The sequence below is a fragment of the Oncorhynchus nerka genome, linkage group LG27, assembly GCF_034236695.1.
Source record: "Oncorhynchus nerka isolate Pitt River linkage group LG27, Oner_Uvic_2.0, whole genome shotgun sequence".
NCBI lineage: Eukaryota > Metazoa > Chordata > Actinopteri > Salmoniformes > Salmonidae > Oncorhynchus > Oncorhynchus nerka.
Window position 1 is genome coordinate 86,860,317 of NC_088422.1, and position 22,813 is coordinate 86,883,129.

The following is a 22,813-nucleotide window of genomic DNA, read 5'->3' on the forward strand; positions in this document are numbered from 1 at the left end:
CAGCATTACTGACCACAATCTACGCACGCACACAACACACACACACACACACACACACACACACACACACACACACACACACACACACTACAAGCCAACTACTGTTCTGTGCAGCCAAGCGTACTTCCAGAATGAAAAGAACATCTGAAAAGCATACAGAAGTAAGGTCAATGGTTGTTCACTGAGTGTGTGTGAGTTCACACTGTAAAGGAAATAGTTCACTCTCCTGCGGTGTGTGTGTGTGTCCCAAATGTGTCCCAAAGTGTTCACTGTGTGTCTGAAAGCTACCATCTCTCTGAACTGCCTCAACAGAGAGAGGACATACAATGCATGATTGAGTGCCTCGCAAATGTCACAGCTACTCCTTAAAGGAAGTGTGTGTGTGTGTGTGTGTGTGTGTGTGTGTGTGTGTGTGTGTGTGTGTGTGTGTGTGTGTGTGTGTGTGTGAGAGAAACTGTCCTACCCAGCTGTTGCTTATGAGGGCCAGGGTCATGGTGGGTGTGTGTGTGATGTGAGCCCGTGCATGAACTTTCAACATGTCAGTATACTACATCTATAGATTCACAATAGGGTAGTGTGTATACTACATCTATAGATTCACAATAGGGTAGTGTGTATACTACATCTATAGATTCACAATAGGTTAGTGTGTATACTACATCTATAGATTCACAATAGGGTAGTGTGTATACTACATCTATAGTTTCACAATAGGGTAGTGTGTATACTACATCTATAGATTCACAATAGGTTAGTGTGTATACTACATCTATAGATTCACAATAGGGTAGTGTGTATACTGTGTTTTGTGTTTGGAGATATTAGATCGAATGACTTCACATTAACCAAAGGATTGACTCTCCCCTGCTGTCATGCTAGCCTCGGGGTGTATCCCAAACAGCACCTTATTCCAAAAACAGTGCATTACTTTTCATCAGGTCCCATAGGGCTCTGCACTATATAGGGATTAGGGTGCCATTTGGGATGTAGCCTCAGAGTCTCAAGCACAAGGTCATGTTGCCTCATCCTTCTAGCCCAGACCTTATCTCATTCCCTGTTATCAAAGCTAATGATATCAAATCCACAGGATTAACTTGACCCAGATATACAGGGAGGTGCTTCCCAAATGGCAGCCTTTTGCCATATAGTACACTAGTTTGGAGCAGAGTCCACATTGCCTCAGTCTAAGTATGACCATACAGGCTCTGGTCACTACATAGGGAATAGGGTGCCATTTGGTACGCTGACAGAGAGTGCGTTAGAGGGAGGGTCTGAATGCATTGCCTCACAGTCTAAGTATGACCATACAGGCTCTGGTCACTACATAGGGAATAGGGTGCCATTTGGTACGCTGACAGAGAGTGCGTTAGAGGGAGGGTCTGAATGCATTGCCTCACAGTCTAAGTATGACCATCGGTCAGTACGAGACAGAAATTACAGTGATTGAAATGTACTGATCTTTCGTGAGAGCTTGGTTTTAGGTCCAGCTGATTCCAGACAGAACAGGGTGGAAGATCTTGTTCTCTACTGATTGACTCTTTTCTCATTTTAAGATCACCTCATTAGATCACTTCATTAGATCACTTCATTAGATCACTACAGTAGATCACAAGGTCCAACTGAAATGTGACTTCTGCTTTTAACCCCTCCAAGGACCTCAATACACCCAGGTTTTGGAGAGGTGTGGGGAGCTGCCACACTGGACGCCCCGGGGGGCTGTTGTTATGGGGGGGGGTTAAGTGCCTTGCTCAAGGGCACAACGACAGGCAATGGCATCTGGGATTTGACACCGGCAACCCTCTAGTTGCCAGCTCACTTCCCGATAGATTTTTCCTGCCAGACCCAGGATTTGAACTGGCAACCATCCGGTTGCTGAGTTTCCTCTTTAACCGCAGGGCTAACTGCCGCCCAAATTATGCTAATGCTAATGTAGAATCATTATTCCAAATCAAATCATTATCATAATGTCAGATATAATGTAGGTTTTATTTATAATATTTTGTGTTAGTTATAAAGTTGTTTTATCCTTCTAAACCTTCATGCTATAGCCTATATTTGTCATGTGAGTAAATGACAATGGTTTAATTCACTGTAAGAGGTTGACCACCGTTATGTTCTCTCTTTCTCTCTCTCTCTGTCTCTCTCACTCTCTCTTTCTCTCTCTCTCTGTCTCTCTGTCTGTCTCTCTGTCTCTCTCTCTCTCTCTCTCTCTCTCTGTCTGTCTCTATCTGTCTCTATCTCTCTCTCTTTCTCTCTCTGTCTCTCTCTCTTTCTCTCTGTCTCTATCTGTCTCTCTCTCTCTCTGTCTCTCTCTCTGTGTCTCACTCTCTCTCACTCTCTCTCTCACTCTCTCTCTCTCTCTCTCTCTCTGTCTCTCTGTCTCTATCTGTCTCTATCTCTCTCTCTTTCTCTCTCTGTCTCTCTCTCTTTCTCTCTGTCTCTATCTGTCTCTCTCTGTCTCTCTCTCTGTGTCTCACTCTCTCTCACTCTCTCTCTCTCTCTCTCTCTCTCTCTCCCTCCCTTTCTCTTTCCCTCCATCCATCATTCCCTTCAGAGCATAAGACAGAGATGAACCCCAGACAGCTTGTGAAGGAAGCATCCAGAATCAACCAGCATCCCACAAAGGAGATAGGGAAGGAAGCATCAAAGGAAACAATCAAGGAGCCAGTAAAGCGTTGTCCGTTGATTCTAGGCTTGAGTCGTATCTACATCCAGACCCGGCAGGAGAAACGCCTCCACCTGACCATCGGTGGGCGTGCTTACCTCCTACCAAAAACCTCCCTGATCATCAAATGCCCTGTCCGGCGCTTCCAGGTTGGCTCCTTTCCTCATGGTCTTTACTGTTGTAATGGATGAGAACATATGCCATGGCTGGGGTTTACAACTATGACTGGACATGTTTATCATTTAAAATCACTTACATTTCATTTTGTAGACTCATTCTGGCAATAGACAAATCTCCCTGAACAGCTGTTCTGCTCAGCTTGTCAGGAGGTAAAGGCCATTCCAGGACTCCAGTCTAAATTGAGAGGTTGTCCTCCTTAGCTCTTATTTTTGCCTTGTGTTTTGTCTTGTATGTTGCATCTAGAAAGCTTACATCCGTTGGGAGAAGGACGGCCGCCCCCTGCACAGCTGCAAGCGTCTGGGCGTCACCAAATCTGGTTCTCTAAAGATCCACAGCCTAGGAGTTGTGGACAGTGGGGTGTACGTGTGTATCGCCGGCCCCGCCTCAGACACATTCACCCTTAAACTGATTGGCAGCGACAGCAGACTGATCGACCGACCGGTTGAAAACGAATCGGACCCCGAACCTGACTTAGACCTGACCAGGATTCAACCGCGATTCAACCCTCAGGACTGGGACACCCAGGGTCTTCCTCACTGCCTCCCGTTTACCCCCAGCCTCAAAGGTCCCAGTCTGTCTCTGCTGCCCGGTGGTGTGGAGGCCTCGGTGCTGCAGGTGCAGGCGGGGGCCTTGGTGCTGCAGCCCTGGAGCCTGGAGGAGAGGGTGAGGAACGTGAGTCTGCAGGCGGAGATGGGAGAGATCAGCCAGGAACAGGCTTCTCAGATCATCTACACCCTCATCACAGAGATGTCTGGAGGCCAACAGGCCTCCACAGAGCAGTGGAAAGGGACCAAGGAGGAGACGGGGAACCCAAAAGGTAACCTTTTGTTACGATAGGAAATAATCCAATACAATAGAATACAACTTTTTCCCTCCAAGGATGTCGCCGTACCAGAATGAAAAACACCACATGTACATCATACACATTAGAAACAGTTACCCAGGCACACCATGCTGTACATACAGTGCCTTGAGAAAGTATTCGGCCCCCTTGAACTTTGCGACCTTTTGCCACATTTCAGGCTTCAAACATAAAGATATAAAACTGTATTTTTTTGTGAAGAATCAACAACAAGTGGGACACAATCATGAAGTGGAACGACATTTATTGGATATTTCAAACTTTTTTAACAAATCAAAAACTGAAAAATTGGGCGTGCAAAATTATTCAGCCCCCTTAAGTTAATACTTTGTAGCGCCACCTTTTGCTGCGATTACAGCTGTAAGTCGCTTGGGGTATGTCTCTATCAGTTTTGCACATCGAGAGACTGAAATTTTTTCCCATTCCTCCTTGCAAAACAGCTCGAGCTCAGTGAGGTTGGATGGAGAGCATTTGTGAACAGCAGTTTTCAGTTCTTTCCACAGATTCTCGATTGGATTCAGGTCTGGACTTTGACTTGGCCATTTAACACCTGGATATGTTTATTTTTGAACCATTCCATTGTAGATTTTGCTTTATGTTTTGGATCATTGTCTTGTTGGAAGACAAATCTCCGTCCCAGTCTCAGGTCTTTTGCAGACTCCATCAGGTTTTCTTCCAGAATGGTCCTGTATTTGGCTCCATCCATCTTACCATCAATTTTAACCATCTTCCCTGTCCCTGCTGAAGAAAAGCAGGCCCAAACCATGATGCTGCCACCACCATGTTTGACAGTGGGGATGGTGTGTTCAGGGTGATGAGCTGTGTTGCTTTTACGCCAAACATAACGTTTTGCATTGTTGCCAAAAAGTTCAATTTTGGTTTCATCTGACCAGAGCACCTTCTTCCACATGTTTGGTGTGTCTCCCAGGTGGCTTGTGGCAAACTTTAAATAACACTTTTTATGGATATCTTTAAGAAATGGCTTTCTTCTTGCCACTCTTCCATAAAGGCCAGATTTGTGCAATATACGACTGATTGTTGTCCTATGGACAGAGTCTCCCACCTCAGCTGTAGATCTCTGAAGTTCATCCAGAGTGATCATGGGCCTCTTGGCTGCATCTCTGATCAGTCTTCTCCTTGTATGAGCTGAAAGTTTAGAGGGACGGCCAGGTCTTGGCCGTCCCTCTTAGCTGATACTCCTTCCATTTCAATATTATCGCTTGCACAGTGCTCCTTGGGATATTTAAAGCTTGGGAAATCTTTTTGTATCCAAATCCGTCTTTAAACTTCTTCACAACAGTATCTCGGACCTGCCTGGTGTGTTCCTTGTTCTTCATGATGCTCTCTGCACTTTTAACGGACCTCTGAGACTATCACAGTGCAGGTGCATTTATACGGAGACTTGATTACACACAGGTGGATTGTATTTATCATCATTAGTCATTTAGGTCAACATTGGATTATTCAGAGATCCTCACTGAACTTCTGGAGAGAGTTTGCTGCACTGAAAGTAAAGGGGCTGAATAATTTTGCACGCCCAATTTTTCAGTTTTTGATTTGTTAAAAAAGTTTGAAATATCTAATAAATGTCGTTCCACTTCATGATTGTGTCCCACTTGTTGTTGATTCTTCAAAAAAAAATAGAGTTTTATATCTTTGTTTGAAGCCTGAAATGTGGCAAAAGGTCGCAAAGTTCAAGGGGACCGAATACTTTCGCAAGGCACTGTATAGGACAGAAACACTCACATTCATTCATAATGAATCTGCAAGTGCCTGAGAAGTTTTTTTGCAAGTGTTCCGAGAATTGTGATAGTGAAAATAGCAAAAGTATTTCTGACACACCCCTGAACCTATAGCACTACCGCCTGCATTTAGATGTACCATTCTGTTAGGTTTGTTAAAATAGAGCCAGAAACAGGATTGTGTATTCAGATGAAACATTTGCAGTGTTAGAGTTACATTTAAAACGTGGGTATTCATAGGACAGATACTTTCATAGCCAAATAAAAAATACAAGTTATTTATTTATGTTCAGTTTATATATAGGAATGAAACCCACAACTCATTATGACATTACTAGTGCATCAAATGTGTTTTTATCAAGGTTGGGGGTCAATTCCTTTTCAATTCAGTCAATTCCTTTTCAATTCTGGATGAAAAACATAAAATTCTAATTCCAAATGTTTCTCATAGAGCATTGAGATGTGGAATTTATTTCCTGAAACTAATTAATGGAAATGGAACTGACCCCTACTCTAGTTATTATTTAATCTGCAACATACAATGTGATACGATCTCAAATCTCAATAGACCGGACACCAAACTCGTCAGAGTGGTCGGCTAGTAGCTTCAAGAGACCAGTGATCATCCGACAGAGGCAGAACCCCCCGATGACCTTCCAGAGGAGTCTGAACATCAGTGTTGGCCAGACAGCCTTCCTGACCAACGCCACACGGCAGCTGTACCTGCTCTGCCCCACAGAGGGCATCCCGCAGCCCCAAATCACCTGGACCAAGGACGGAGTAGAGCTACAACTAACTGACAGGTAACACATACAGTAATACACAAATACACGCATGCATACTGTCACATTCTCTCTCACACACACACACACACACACACACACACACACACACACACACACACACACACACACACACACACACACACACATAAATAAGACATGCCCATTAGCTTTATGTTATCCTCCGTTCTCACTCCTCTTTCCATAATATAGTGCAGCAGCCCTCTATGTGGGGTAAAGCTCAGGCCTGCTGGGCTTGGCTTTGCCCTGGAGAGAATACTGATTGTAGCTATGCAGGATCCCTGTGAGAAGCTATGGAAACAGTTACTCATATATCAGAGAAAGGAGAAAGGACTCGGAGCCCGCTGTGAATGTTCTGTGTTCCGAGTCCGCCTCAGATCATGGTGTAAAATGTACAATTTCACCTTCCGGACCCTGTTGCTAAGTCTCACTCCTCGTCCACAAGTCTTCCTCCTCCTCCCCCTCTTCAAATCTTCCTCCCTACTCATGTCTTCTTCCTCCTTTACCCCATTCTCATCCTCCTCTTCCTCACATCTTGTATATCACCCTCCTTCCTCCTCTTCCTCACATCTTGTGTAACCCCCTCCTCCTCTCCCTCACGTATTGTATATCCCCCCTCCTCCTCCTCCTACTCTCCTCATGGATCTCCCATGGAGCTGGAGCAGCACTCACTGTTTTACAGGGTCAGCTCAGAACTTGGCTGGAGAAGGGAGAGAGTGTAGAGAAAGGGGATAGAGAGGTGAGAGATGGAAAGGGAAGAAAACGGCTAGAGAGGGAGGCGGGGTGAAGTAGAGGGGAAAATAGAACAGACGGGAAGGAAAGAGGAGAGAGGGGAAAGAAAGAGGAGAGAGAAGGGAAGGAAAGAGGAGAGAGAGGGTAAGGACAGAGGAGAGAGAGGGGAAGGAAAGAGGAGAGAGAGGGGAAGGAAAGAGGAGAGAGAAGGGAAGGACAGAGGAGAGAGAGGGGAAGGACAGAGGAGAGAGAGGGGAAGGAAAGAGGAGAGAGAAGGGAAGGACAGAGGAGAGAGAGGGGAAGGACAGAGGAGAGAGAGGGGAAGGACAGAGGAGAGAGAGGGGAAGGACAGAGGAGAGAGAGGGGAAGGACAGAGGAGAGAGAGGGGAAGGACAGAGGAGAGAGAAGGGAAGGACAGAAGTGAGAGAAGGGAAGGAGAGAGAGGGGAAGGAAAGAGGAGAGAGGGGAAAGAAAGGAGAGAGAAGGGAAGGACAGAGGAGAGAGAGGGGAAGGAGAGAGAGGGGAAGGAAAGAGGAGAGAGAGGGGAAGGAAAGAGGAGAGAGGGGAAGGAAAGAGAAGAAAGGGGAAGGAAAGAGGAGAGAGAATGGAAGGACAGAGGAGAGAGAGGGGAAAGAAAGAGGAGAGAGAAGGGAAGGACAGAGGAGAGAGAGTGGAAGGAGTGGAAGGAGAGAGAGGGGAAGGAAAGAGGAAAGAGAAGGGAAGGGGGGAGGAAAGAGGAGAGAGGGGAAGGAAAGAGGAGAGAGAAGGGAAGGACAGAGGAGAGAGAGTGGAAGGAGTAGAAGGAGAGAGAGGGGAAGGAAAGAGGAAATAGAAGGGAAGGGAAGGAAAGAGGAGAGAGGGGAAGGAAAGAGGAGAGAGAAGGAAAGAGGAGAGAGAGGGGAAGGAAAGAGGAGAGAGAAGGGGAGGACAGAGGAGAGAGAGGGGAAGGAAAGAGGAGAGAGGGGAAGGAAAGAAGAGAGAGAAGGGAAGGACAGAGGCGAGAGAGGGGAAGGAAAGAGCAGAGAGAAGGGGAGGAGAGAGAAGGGAAGGACAGAGGAGAGAGAGGGGAAGGAGTGGAAGGAGAGAGAGGGGAAGGAAAGAGGAAGGAGAAGGGAAGGGGAGGGAAGGCAGCATAAAATTGGGCGAAAAAGGCGAAAAAGAAAAAGTGAAATGGTAATGGAAAAGGGGAGGGAAACATGGATGGTTGATTGACATTCACAGGGCCGAGGCGTGAAGCTGTGTGTTCTCCCAGTTCCGTGTGAGTGTGGAGACGGTTGCCCTTCACTTGCTCTTATCAAAGTGATGTGGTCTTGGAACCAGCGTGTTGTGATAGCAGGCAACGGGACCGCCTGTTGTGTACTGTAACCCGTTTGACCTCTCTAAAGACTTGGATAGATTTGAAGTGGAAATTCAGTAACTCTTACAAGACAATGGAAATTGCTATAATTAAAACCAATGTGTTTCGGCCTTTAGCCTTCATCAGGATTTTTCAACAGATTTGCCAGGCCTCATGTTCATTCAATGAGGGGAAAGACGTTTGTTTTAGGTTGCTTACCGGCTTTTTAAACCTGTAGTAGAGAAATAAAAATACCATGTTTTATGTTTGATGTGTATGTATGCCAGTGTGGAGCCAAAGGCACATTTCACATTTGGACTTGCTTGCTTTTGGTGGTGCAATGCCCTGAATGCCATGGCAGTCTTTCCTTCATAGAAGCTGCTAAGCCCGACCTGACACCAGTGTCTCTCCAGATGTTATCCATAATGTCTCCTTTGGCCTTCTGGGAGGTCTTGGTCCATTACATGAGGGGACCCACAGTATAAATGTACTGGCAGCTCAGGATGTCCAGCAAATCTCAGCCTTCTGACCTTTATCTGGGAAATCTGGACAATTAAGTTGTTTGTGGTCCAAATGTCATCATGTGATCCTGATTGGTCAGACTTGGTTGGACCATGGTATTTAGTCTCATATTCTCACATGTTATTGTCACAAGGAGTAGACCAAGATGCAGCGTGGTATGTTTCCATACTTTATTATGGAATAGAAAACTTCAAACAACAAAGCGAACAACCAAAACGTGAAGCTAATATAATGCTCTCAGGCATTACTATGCATAGACAAGATCCCACAAAGCACAATGGGAAAATGCCTACCCAAATATGATCCCCAATCAGAGACAACGATAAACAGCTGCCTCTGATTGGGAACCATACTAGGCCAACATAGAAATACAATTCACCTAGATAACCCACCCTTAAATCACACCCCGACCTAACCAACATAGAGAATAACAGCTCTCTATGGTCAGGGCGTGACAGTACCTCCCCCCCAAAGATGCCAAAGACTCAATAGGGGAGGGTCCGGGTGGGCATCTACCGTCGGGGCGGCTCCGGTGCGGGGCGAAGTACCGACTCTGCTTGGGGACAGTTCATCGGAGGAACCAGACAGTGGCTCATGGCTGGAAGAACCGTGGGTCATTGCCAGAGGAACCGGACCGTGAATCGTCGCCGGATGCTCCGGACCGTGGATCGTCGCCGGGGACTCCGGACCGTGGTTCGTTGCCGGGGACTCTGGACCGTAGATCATCGCCGGAGGCTCCGGACTGGGAACCCCCGCTGGAGGCTCTGGACCGCAGATCGTTGCTGGAGACTCCGGACCGCGGACCGTCGTAGGAGGTTCTGGACTGTGGACCGTCGTTAGATGTTCCGGACTGTGAAACATCGCCGGAAGCGCTGGACTGGGACCTGTCGCCGGAAGCTCTGGACTGGGACCTGTCGCCGGACGCTCTGGACTGGAACTGTCGCCGGAAACTCTGGACTGTGAAGGCGCACTGGAGGCCTGATGCGTGGGACCGGTACAGGTGGTACCGGGCTGATGACACGCACCTCAGGGCGAGTGCAGGGAGGAGGCACAGGACGTACTGGACTGTGGAGGTGCACTGGAGGCCTGATGCGTGGGACCGATACAGGTGGCACCGGGCTGATGACACGCACCTCAGGGCGAGTGCAGGGAGGAGGCACAGGACGTACTGGACTGTGGAGGTGCACTGGAGGCCTGATGCGTGGGACCGGTACAGGTGGCACCGGGCTGATGACACGCACCTCAGGATGAGTGCGGGGAGGAGGCACAGGACGTACTGGACTGTGGAGGCGCACTGGAGGCCTGATGCGTGGGACTGGTACAGGTGGCACCGGGCTGATGACACGCACTTCAGAGCGAGTGCGGGGTGGAAGCACAGGACGTACTGGACTGTGGAGGCGCGCTTGAGGAAGCGTGAGTGGAGCAGGTACAGGACGTACCTGACTGGGAAGGCGCACTTGAGGGAGAGTGCAAGGAGCAGGCACAGGATGTACTGGGCTGTGAAGGTACACTGGGGACACAGTGCGTAGAACCGGCGCAGGATGTACTGGACCCTGGAGGTGCCCTGGAGACCAGGAGCGCTGAGCCGGCACAACCCTACCTGGACAGATACCCACTTTAGCGCGACAAGTTCGAGGAGCTGACACAGGACGTACTGGGCTGTGAAGGTACACTGGGGACACAGTGCGTAGAACCGGCGCAGGATGTACTGGACCCTGGAGGTGCCCTGGAGACCAGGAGCGCTGAGCCGGCACAACCCGCCCTGGACAGATACCCACTTTAGCGCGACAAGTTCGAGGAGCTGACACAGGACGTACTGGGCTGTGAAGGTACACTGGAGACCTGGTGCGTATCGGCGGCATCAATTGCACCGGAATTTTAACACACTTCTCAGGACAAGTGCGAGGAACTGGCACAGGTGGCATCGGACGGCTAACACGCTCCTCAGGGCGAATGCCGTGCATATTACACCAAACCAACAGCTTTCTCTCTTCACTCTCCTCCAATTTGTGCAACAACTCCTCGAAGGTCTCTAACTCTCCCCTCCGTTCACTCTCCTCCAATTTGTCCAATAACTCCTCAACAGTCTCTGACCCCTCAACTTCGCCGACCACTCCGTGTGCCCCTCCCCAAAAAATGTTGGGCTGTCATTTGGGCGTGAGTCGTGGCCGCGAACCCTGACCTCGTCGCTGTCCTTCCCTCGCTGCCTCCGCCTGCTTCCATGGCAGGCTTTTGTCTCCTGCCATTATCTCCTCCCAGGTTCAGGATGTCATCTCCTCCTACCCACGCTGCTTGGTTCGTTTGTGGTGGGATCTTCTGTCACGTTCGTCATAAGGAGTAGACCAAGATGCAGCCTGTTATGTTTCCATCCTTTATTATGGAATAGAAAACTTCAAAAACCAAACACAACAAAGCGAACAACCAAAACGTGAAGCTAATATAATGCTCTCAGGCAACTATACATAGACAAGATCCCACAAAGCACAATGGGAAAACGCCTACCTAAACATGATCCCCAATCAGAGACAACGATAAACAGCTGCCTCTGATTGGGAACCATACTAGGCCAACATAGAAATACAATTCACCTAGATAACCCACCCTATAATCACACCCCGACCTAACCAACATAGAGAATAAAAGCTCTCTATAGTCAGGGCGTGACAGTTATGCATATACTGAACACGTGTTCAAGTCACTTTGGATAAAAGTGAATGCTAAACAACTGAACAGTATTATATCATCCTGTCCTATCCTGTCTACTGGCATGTCTACTGTATATACTCTACTGCTTGTGTTTAGCAGGTTTTACATGATAGGTACAGTACTGGCCGTAGGACCGTTGCTAGCCACAATTCTATTTTTCCAGGGATGTGGTCTGAGAGAGTACATTTTCCATGCTCTAATGGTTTATACGTTCCCCTCTAGGTCCACTGACTCCATGTTATAAAGTAGAAAATCATTTTTCCCCATTTACTACATATAGCAGAGTAAGTCTGATACTTGGATTATCTAAATAAAAGGTCAGACAATATGTTAGGCACAGATCTAGGATCAGCGTACCCTCCCTTAAGCCTCACCTTAACCATAATGGGGGGACAAACAAAACTGATCTTGGATCAATGTCAAGAGGGCAACTACATTCTGCTACAGAGTAGAAAGAGGTTTCACCCCCTAATGGTTATGGTTAGGCTTCGGGAAGGGTAAGCTGATACTAGATCTGTGCATAAGGGTAACTTCTAGCCTGTGAGTGGTGGCCAAGCATCAGTCTGATGAAGTGGGATGTGGGTGGGAGTAGCTCTGTGTACATTCCCACATGGTCTAAATGGGATCTAACAGAGAGCTTATAGCCCCATAGAGATCCATAAACCACTGCATGGCTTTAGCAGCCCCCAGCCTCCCCTAGCCACACACCCATATACACAAACCCTGTTTGTTTCCCCAGACCCAGATCCTGCCTCTCTCCCCCAGCCCATAACCCCAGACCAAGACCCTGCCCCAGCCACAGTCCCTGTGTTCCCAATCCCAGCCCTTGCCCTCTCCCCACAGCAACACTCCATATAAACAGTCCCTGTCCACTTCCCCCAGCCCCTCTCCCCCATGCCCTTTTACCCCAGTCTCAAAGGAAGTAGACTTCATGAGTCCAAAAACAGTATTCATAGTGCCTCCATGCAGAAGTGCTGATCTAAGGTCAGGTCTTCCCTGTCCATTAAATTATATTCCTTATGATCTAAAATGCTAAACTGAATCTCGATCAGCACTCCTACTGTGAGATGCTTTATGAATACGGCCCAGGAATCAAGTAGACATTGTGTTGCTCCTCTGTCCTGGATTGATGGTGTTTGTTCCAGAGCCAAGGGAAGCTCAGGTAGACTTATTGGCCTTGAGGAATAGTTGAGCGGCCGGAGAGGAAGGACAGTTCAGAGCATGGGAAGAGGACCAGTCCCTTCAGAGACTGGACTGTCCAGAGAGGAAGGACAGCTCAGAGCATGGGAAGAGGACCAGTCCCTTCAGAGACTGGACTGTCCAGAGAAGAAGGACAGCTCAGAGCATGGGAAGAGGACCAGTCCCTTCAGAGAGGTGAAAAAGAGACTGGACTGTCCAGAGAGGAAGGACAGCTCAGAGCATGGGAAGAGGACCAGTCCCTTCAGAGACTGGACTGTCCAGAGAGGAAGGACAGCTCAGAGCATGGGAAGAGGACCAGTCCCTTCAGAGACTCGACTGTCCAGAGAGGAGGAACAGCTCAGAGCATGGGAAGAGGACCAGTCCCTTCAGAGAGGTGAAAAAGAGACTGGACTGTCCAGAGAGGAAGGACAGCTCAGAGCATGGGAAGAGGACCAGTCCCTTCAGAGACTAGACTGTCCAGAGAGGAAGGACAGCTCAGAGCATGGGAAGAGGACCAGTCCCTTCAGAGACTGGACTGTCCAGAGAGGAAGGACAGCTCAGAGCATGGGAAGAGGACCAGTCCCTTCAGAGACTCGACTGTCCAGAGAGGAAGGACAGCTCAGAGCATGGGAAGAGGACCAGTCCCTTCAGAGAGGTGAAAAAGAGACTGGACTGTCCAGAGAGGGAGTTCAGGGTTTATGAGGCCCTCTTACCGACATTCTGTATGTGTGTGTCTGTCTGTGTGTGTGTGTGTGTGTGTGTGTGTGTCTGTGTGTTTGTCTGTGCCTGTGTGTGTGTCTGAGTGTGCGTGCGTATAGCGTGTGTGCATTGTCTGTGTGTGTGTGTGTGTGTGTGTGTGTGTGTGTGTGTGTGTGTGTGTGTGTGTGTGTGTGTGCAGATGCTATTAACCGGGGTTTGACCCAGCCTGAGACAGTTTGTTTGTAATACTTTTATGTCATGTGACTGCTGAGAGATCATAGGCTGTTCAGTTCTAGACTCTGGTCATGTGACTGCTCATAGGCTGTACAGTTCTAGACTCTGGTCATGTGACTGCTAAGAGATCATAGGCTATACAATTCTAGACTGGTCATGTGATTGCTGAGAGATCATACACCTACTGTATGATCTCTCAGCAGTCACATGACCAGAGTCTAGAACTGTACACCTACTGTATGATCTCTCAGCAGTCACATGACTAGAGTCTAGAACTGTTCAGCCTATGAGCAGTCACATGACCAGAGTCTAGAACTGTACACCTACTGTATGATCTCTCAGCAGTCAGTTCTAGACTCTGGTCATGTGACTGCTCATAGGCTGAACAGTTCTAGACTCTAGTCATGTGACTGCTAAGAGATCATAGGCTGTACAGTTCTAGACTCTGGTCATGTGACTGCTGAGAGATCATACAGTAGGTGTTCAGTTCTAGACTCTGGTCATGTGACTGCTCATAGGCTGAACAGTTCTAGACTCTAGTCATGTGACTGCTAAGAGATCATAGGCTGTACAGTTCTAGACTCTGGTCATGTGACTGCTGAGAGATCATACAGTAGGTGTACAGTTCTAGACTCTGGTCATGTGACTGCTGAGAGATCATACAGTAGGTGTACAGTTCTAGACTCTGGCTCTGTGGATGATATGGCATTCATGAGACAGCCCTGCCACAAGAGTAGTGAATTATTTCAAACAAACTTGTATTGCCAAGCTATCTGTAGTGTTTCAATGAATTATGATGTAAAACATGTTAACATGATCTATGATGTATTACATGTTAACATAAATTCTTATATACAGTGGGGCAAAAAAGTATTTAGTCAGCCACCAATTGTGCAAGTTCTCCCACTTAAAAAGATGAGAGAGGCCTGTAATTTCCATCATAGGTACACTTCAACTATGACAGACAAAATGAGAAAAGAAATCCAGACAATCACAGTGTAGGATTTTTAATGAATTTATTTGCAAATTATGGTGGAAAATAAGTATTTGGTAACCTACAAACAAGCAAGATTTCTGGCTCTCACAGACCTGTAACTTCTTCTTTAAGAGGCTCCTCTGTCCTCCACTCGTTACCTTTATTAATGGCACCTGTTTGAACTTGTTATCAGTATAAAGGACACCTGTCCACAACCTCAAACAGTCAAATTCCAAACTCCACTATGGCCAAGACCAAAGAGCTGTCAAAGGACACCAGAAACAAAATTGTAGACCTGCACCAGGCTGGGAAGCCTGAATCTGCAATAGGTAAGCAGCTTGGTTTGAAGAAATCAACTGTGGGAGCAATTATTAGGAAATGGAAGACATACAAGACCACTGATAATCTCCCTCGATCTGGGGCTCCACGCAAGATCTCACCCCGTGGGGTCAAAATTATCACAAGAACGGTGAGCAAAAATCCCAGAACCACACGGGGGGACCTAGTGAATGACCTGCAGAGAGCTGGGACCAAAGTAACAAAGCCTACCATCAGTAACACACTACGCCGCCAGGGACTCAAATCCTGCAGTGCCAGACGTATCCCCCTGCTTAAGCCAGTACATGTCCAGGCCCGTCTGAAGTTTGCTAGAGAGCATTTGGATGATCCAGAAGAAGATTGGGAGAATGTCATATGGTCAGATGAAACCAAAATATAACTTTTTGGTAAAAACTCAACTAGTCGTGTTTGGAGGACAAAGAATGCTGAGTTGCATCCAAAGAACACCATGAAGCATGGGGGTGGAAACATCATGCTTTGGGGCTGTTTTTCTGCAAAGGGACCAGGACGACTGATCCATGTAAAGGAAAGAATGAATGGGGCCATGTATTGTGAGATTTTGAGTGAAAACCTCCTTCCATCAGCAAGGGCATTAAATATTAAATGTGGCTGGGTCTTTCAGCATGACAATGATCCCAAACACATCGCCGGGGCAACAAAGGAGTGGCTTCGTAAGAAGCATTTCAAGGTCCTGGAGTGGCCTAGCCAGTCTCCAGATCTCAACCCCATAGAAAATCTTTGGAGGGAGTTGAAAGTCTGTGTTGCCCAGCAACAGACCCAAAACATCACTGCTCTAGAGGAGATCTGCATGGAGGAATGGGCCAAAATACCAGCAACAGTGTGTGAAAACCTTGTGAAGACTTACAGAAAACGTTTGACCTCTGTCATTGCCAACAAATGGTATGTAACAAAGTATTGAGATAAACTTTTGTTATTGACCAAATACTTATTTTCCACCATAATTTGCAAATAAATTCAATGTGATTTTCTGGATTTTTTTTCTTCTCATTTTGTCTGTCATAGTTGAAGTGTACCTATAATGAAAATTACAGGCCTCTCACATCTTTTTAAGGGGGAGAACTTGCACAATTGGTGCACAATTGGGGCAAACTGTATAACATGTATAACACATAAATTCATTTTATTTAATATTTGACCTTTATTTAAATAGGCAAGTCAGTTTAAGAACAAATTGTTATTTTCAATAACGGCCTAGGAACAGTGGGTTAACTGCCTGTTCAAGGGCAGAACCACAGATCTGTATATAACATGTACACTATCTTTTTTATATACCGCATTATGTGTATAATCCATTTCCATACAATCACTTTCCTGCACACCAAAAAAGGGTATAGTATTTTATTGTATTATATAGTGATGACTGTGGTTGAGATACATGTCTTGTTTTCCTTTGCTACTGCAGGGTACACTGGGATATCTCTGGCGGACTGCATATCTCTAGTCCTGGGCCGGGGGACAGAGGAGTGTACAGGTGCACAGCCTCAAACACCCATGGTTCAGCCTCAGAGACTACACAGCTGCTGTTAGCTGGTGAGTACCCAGTCAACTGGGTTATATATGGGAGGCAGGTAGCCTAGCAGTTGGAGAGTTGGGCCAGTAACCGAAAGGTTGCTGGTTTGAATAGCAGAGCCTACAAGGTGAAAAATATGCCGATGTGCCCTTGAGCAAGGCACTTAACCCTAATGTGCTCCAGGGGTGCCGTACTACTATGGCTGACCCTGTAAAACAACACATTTCACTGCACCTATCCGGTGTAAATGACAATTCAACATGTTATTATATTCATTAGTGCACCCCCAGCCCCAAGGTTCACCAAAGTATACGTCGTCTGGTCTTTGGCGTCCCAACGCAAATAGCATAGTCGGCAATACATTCCTAGCGACTAGCGAGCCGGAAAACAAAGGGGGGAAATCTGCATACTAGTCTTAATAAAACCTAATTTCCACCACCGTGCGTTCAGCCAATCAGGTTGCACCGCCTGCTGTACGCAGCGTCCAGAAGTAGCTAGCCTCCCTAGCATGGTGGTGGAAATGACTTTTATTAAGCAGTCAGGTTGCACCGCCTGCTGTACGCAGCGTCCAGAAGTAGCTAGCCTCCCTAGCATGGTGGTGGAAAGGGCTTTTATTAAGCAGTCAGGTTGCACCGCCTGCTGTACGCAGCGTCCAGAAGTAGCTAGCCTCCCTAGCATGGTGGTGGAAATGGCTTTTATTAAGACACTGCTCATATTTTTCTAGCAGCCCCGTATTAAATGTAGTTCAGGAGGAAGCCAATGTTGTAGCCTGATAGGAGGATGTTTTATTTTATGAACCAGCCGCCGGGCGACATAAGTGTATTACCGGCTGGGTTGATAGCGTCAACACCAAGAGATAATACACAACGTCAGGAAGAACACCCTCTACGGGTCTCGGCGCTAGGGCACACCGTAGGAAAACGCTTTGCAACGGAAAATGAAAACAAGTGTTTCTTATTGGACAAGTTCAGGTAGTCCCTCCTGTTTTCAGACAGTTTGCTTCCGTTTAGTTCCTAGTGAATACAAACATGTCCCAGGTCTGATAAGCATTATAAGCAAGCAAATGATGAAATGCTCCAAGAGGAAAGGATCATGTATTCATAGTATGTACACTATTTATAAATAATTTAATTTATTAATACTTATTCATGAGGTATTATGAAATGTTACTCTCATTAAATAACATTATGCAATGTTATTTGAAATGTTAAATTAAGTGTTATTTATGCTATTTATGTTTCTTAAAAAACAGTAGTTACAGGGGAGGAGGGGATAAATTTGGAAACATTTGTAGTTGTTGTCTGTTTTTCACAGAGCCTCCTGTGATAGCTGTGTCGTGGAGGAACGTATCGGACAAGGAAGCCCCCAGTCTGAGGGCCGTGGTGGGGGGACGGGTCAGCCTACGCCCTGGGGCTAACCTAACTCTAGACTGCCCTGTCACAGGTAGGCCTCACCATAGCAATTAAATCCCATACACGCTTAGGAAAACTGCTTCCTAAAGGGTTCTACAACTGTCCCCATAGGAGAACTCTTATTGGTTCCATGGTTCCATGTAGACCCTCTAAGGGTTCTTCAAAGGGTTCTCCTAACGGATTAGGGTTACTGCCTTTCTAGGGAGTTTTTCCTAGCCACCGTGCTTTACATCTGCATTGCTTGCTGTTTGGAGTTTTAGGCTGGGTTTCTGTATAGTGACATTGACTGATGTTAAAAGGGCTTTATAAATACATTTGATTGATTGTGATGCTCTATATGGAACCAAAATGGTTCTCCTATGGAGACAGCCAAAGAACCCTTTTAGGTTCTAGATATCACATTTTTTTCTAAAACTGTAGAATGGACCATGCCATAGTGATTCTAATTATGTGGATCTCATAGGGACAGACAGTCCCTCCATTTTGTGGTTCACATTGTCAAGCTCCAAAATGATCGACCATGTGTTTAAATTGAATTTCAAGCAATAATAGATATCTGGTGTAAGGTAGCACATTCAGGCAGACATGATCAAGCTATGAAGTGGACATACCTTGTGTTGAAATTGTATTTCAAACAATAACTTGTATCATCTATACAGCATATCTATACAATAGTATCTATACAGCATATATATATAGTGAAAATAGTAGGATATTTTCTCCACACTGGTCTTTGTCAGTTGTAGTTTTGGCTGCTCTTTGGCAGTAATATACTGTGGTGAACACAAATGAATGTCAGCCTAGTCCTACTGCGATCTAATACCCTAACATGGGTTTTATGTATCCATATGGTTATGTGGCAGATCATAGCTACGGTGTAGACACGCAGAAAGACACAGTTAGCTGAAAAGTGAATGGTGTGGAAAGCCACCATGCCAGTCAGGGCTCTAGCAGTGCACACATGGATTTAAACTTCCTGGTTCAGTTACAGCTTGGCTACGGCATCATGCAATTTCACAACACAACAAAATGATTCCTTTTAGCATTTTTAGCTAGAGATGTTTGTCATTTATGATCTGAAGTGGTATATGACCAGAGTCATATCTGACCCCCTATTCACCATGTAGTGCACAACTTCTGAATCCATATAGGGCACTCAATTTGACCACAGCCCTATCTGACACCCACATTTGGCTGTGGTGCACTATGGAACATTGGGGGATAAGCCGGGGTGTTATTGGAGACAGCAATAACCTTGACCAACCACACCATAGTTATTGGGTTGAATCTTCCCAGGTTGCCTCCTAAATGCCACCCTATTCCTTTTATAGCACCCTACTTTTAACCAGGGCCCATATAGTGCACTATATAGAGAATAGGGAGCCATTTGTAATGTGCATCCAGCCTCATCATCACCTTAGTGAGAACCGGCTGAGATGAAAGGACATGTTATTTAAGTCTCATTTGTTTTGGCCTTACACCTTTACAGAAACACACACAAACAGAGACACACACACACAGAGACACACACACACACACCTTGCACACCCTAGCACCCTCTCTCTCATCCCATTCAATCACTGGTGATTAACGCAGCTGTGTGTGTGTGTGTGTGTGTGTGTGTGTGTGTGTGTGTGTGTGTGTGTGTGTGTGTGTGTGTGTGTGTGTGTGTGTGTGTGTGTGTGTGTGTGTGTGTGTGTGTGTGTGTGTGTAAAGGTGTAAGGCCAAAACAAATGAGACTTTGGACTGATGTCCTTTCATCTCAGTGAGAGTAGAAGGGAGAAATGGAGAGAGAAAGAGGGAGATGAGGGGAGAGAGAAAGAGAGAGAAAGGTATTTAAAGGCAATGTAAAGAGATACTGTCTTTTATTTGTTACTTAGGGTTGTGGAGAGATGTCTGGCAGCAGTTGGCCTCCCTCCAAGACACACACACACACACAATGCACACACACACACTCAGAGAAAGAGACACTGGACCTTCACACACACCATTTTACCTTGTCAGTATATATTCAATATTGGATTCATCTCCAGTGAGTTTTGTGTACATGCATTTCTCGTAAGAAAAAACACATATTTGTATTTGTATTGATTATGCCAAAGCAGCAGCTACTCTTCCTGGGGTCCATTAGTTCCTGCCAAAGCAGCAGCTACTCTTCCTGGGGTCCATTAGTTCCTGCCAAAGCAGCAGCTACTCTTCCTGGGGTCCATTAGTTCCTGCCAAAGCAGCGGCTACTCTTCCTGGGGTCCAGCAAAATTAAGGCAGTTTATAAAATGTTAAAAACATTACAATACATTCACAGATTTCACAACACACTGTGTGCCCTCAGGCCCCTACTCCACCACTAGCACATATCTACAGTTCTAAATCCATGTGTATGTATAGTGTATGTTATTGTGTGTGTATGTGTGTATGTGCCAATGTTTGTGTTGCTTCACAGTCCCCGCTGTTCCATAAGGTGTTTTTTTAACACACACACAATGCACACACACACACTCAGAGAAAGAGACACTGGACCTTCACACACACCATTTTACCTTGTCAGTATATATTCAATATTGGATTCATCTCCAGTGAGTTTTGTGTACATGCATTTCTCGTAAGAAAAAACACATATTTGTATTTGTATTGATTATGCCAAAGCAGCAGCTACTCTTCCTGGGGTCCATTAGTTCCTGCCAAAGCAGCAGCTACTCTTCCTGGGGTCCATTAGTTCCTGCCAAAGCAGCAGCTACTCTTCCTGGGGTACATTAGTTCCTGCCAAAGTAGCAGCTACTCTTCCTGGGGTCCATTAGTTCCTGCCAAAGCAGCAGCTACTCTTCCTGGGGTCCATTAGTTCCTGCCAAAGCAGCAGCTACTCTTCCTGGGGTCCATTAGTTGCTGCCAAAGCAGCAGCTACTCTTCCTGGGGTCCATTAATTCCTGCCAAAGCAGCAGCTACTCTTCCTGGGGTCCATTAGTTCCTGCCAAAGCAGCAGCTACTCTTCCTGGGGTCCATTAGTTGCTGCCAAAGCAGCAGCTACTCTTCCTGGGTCCATTAGTTCCTGCCAAAGTAGCAGCTAATCTTCCTGGGGTCCATTAGTTCCTGCCAAAGCAGCAGCTACTCTTCCTGGGGTCCATTAGTTGCTGCCAAAGCAGCAGCTACTCTTCCTGGGGTCCATTAGTTCCTGCCAAAGTAGCAGCTAATCTTCCTGGGGTCCATTAGTTCCTGCCAAAGCAGCAGCTACTCTTCCTGGGGTCCATTAAGTCCTGCCAAAGCAGCAGCTACTCTTCCTGGGGTCCATTAGTTCCTGCCAAAGCAGCGGCTACTCTTCCTGGGGTCCAGCAAAATTAAGGCAGTTTATAAAATGTTAAAAACATTACAATACATTCACAGATTTCACAACACACTGTGTGCCCTCAGGCCCCTACTCCACCACTAGCACATATCTACAGTTCTAAATCCATGTGTATGTATAGTGTATGTTATTGTGTGTGTATGTGTGTATGTGCCAATGTTTGTGTTGCTTCACAGTCCCCGCTGTTCCATAAGGTGTTTTTATAATCTGTTTTTTTTTAAATCCAATGTTACTGCTTGCATCAGTTACTTGATGTGGAATAGAGTTCCATGTAGTCATGGCTCTATGTAGTACTGTGCACCTCCCATAGCCTGTTCTGGACATAGGACCTGTGAAGAGACCTCTTGTGGCATGTCCTGTGGGGGATGCATGGGTGTCTGAGCTGTGTGCCAGTAGTTTAGACAGACAGCTCGGTGCATTCAACATGTCAATACCTCTCACAAATAAAAGTAATGATGAAGTCAATGTCTCCTCCACTTTGAGCCAGGAGAGATTGACATGCATATTGTTAACATTAGCCCTCTGTGTACATCCAAGGGCTCGCCATGCGGCCCTATTCTGAGCCAATTGCAATTTTCCTAAGTTATTTTTTTGTGGCACCTGACCACACGACTGAACAGTGGTCAAGGTGCGACAAAACTAGGGCCTGTAGGACCTGCCTGGTTGATAGTGTTGTTAAGAAGGCAGAGCATCGCTTTATTATAGACAGACTTCTCCCCATCTTAGCTACTAATGCATCAATATGTTTTGACCATGACAGTTTACAATCTAAGGTTGCTCCAAGCTGTTTTGTCATCTCAACTTTCTCAATTTCCACATTATATGTCTATGTATGCTGATAATTATACAACACGTGGGTCTAATCCTGGATGCTGATAGGTTAAAACAGCGTTCCAGCCAGTGTCTATTCCACCAGCTAAGGCTATGACGTTGAAATGTCTATTTACTGTTCAAACTCACTGCACAGTCCACTGTCTTATCAGCCCAGCCAGGCAATTTATAAACTCTCTCTACTGTAAAAAAGCATGTAGACATTATCTGCGCTTTCTTTTAGACTAGCAATATATCCTGCCAATATATCCTGCAAACACCTGCTTCTCAGGCATTATCACTTAAATGACAGTTGGTACGAGGTATTGGTTAGTTAGTTGAACGGAGGTGATACAACAGCACACTCCTGTGGTAGAGACCATTCTCAACACATGAACCAGAAGAGGTCACAGGAGCAGATATGGGGTACTGCACAGTGGAGGCTGGTGGGAGGAGCTATAGGAGTACAGGCTCATAGTAATGGTTTGAATGGAATAAATGGAACGGTATCAAGCACATCAAATATTTACAATGAGCCCATCTTTATGTTATAGGAAGCCCATATTCCTATAGCATGAAGATGGCGGCCTCCATATACTTACCACAAATGCCTAAGTTTGCCGTATTGTTCAATGCTTTCCATTGCACATGCTTTGTATTGGCATTGGCACAGTAAACATGATCCCAGTTCTATCCCCAAAGATGTATTGTCATTGGCACAGTAAACATGATCCCAGTTCTATCCCCA

General features: G+C 46.2%; 1 protein-coding gene across 1 annotated transcript in view; it reads left to right on the forward strand.

Moving 5' to 3' along the window:
* adamtsl3 (ADAMTS-like 3) overlaps positions 1-22,813 on the forward strand; it is a 249,692-nt gene that overhangs the window by 199,542 nt on the left and 27,337 nt on the right. Inside the window, 5 exon segments of the mRNA XM_065012218.1 lie at positions 2,555-2,814; positions 3,089-3,662; positions 6,018-6,252; positions 16,399-16,526; positions 17,821-17,949. Coding sequence (XP_064868290.1) covers positions 2,555-2,814; positions 3,089-3,662; positions 6,018-6,252; positions 16,399-16,526; positions 17,821-17,949 — 1,326 coding nt within the window.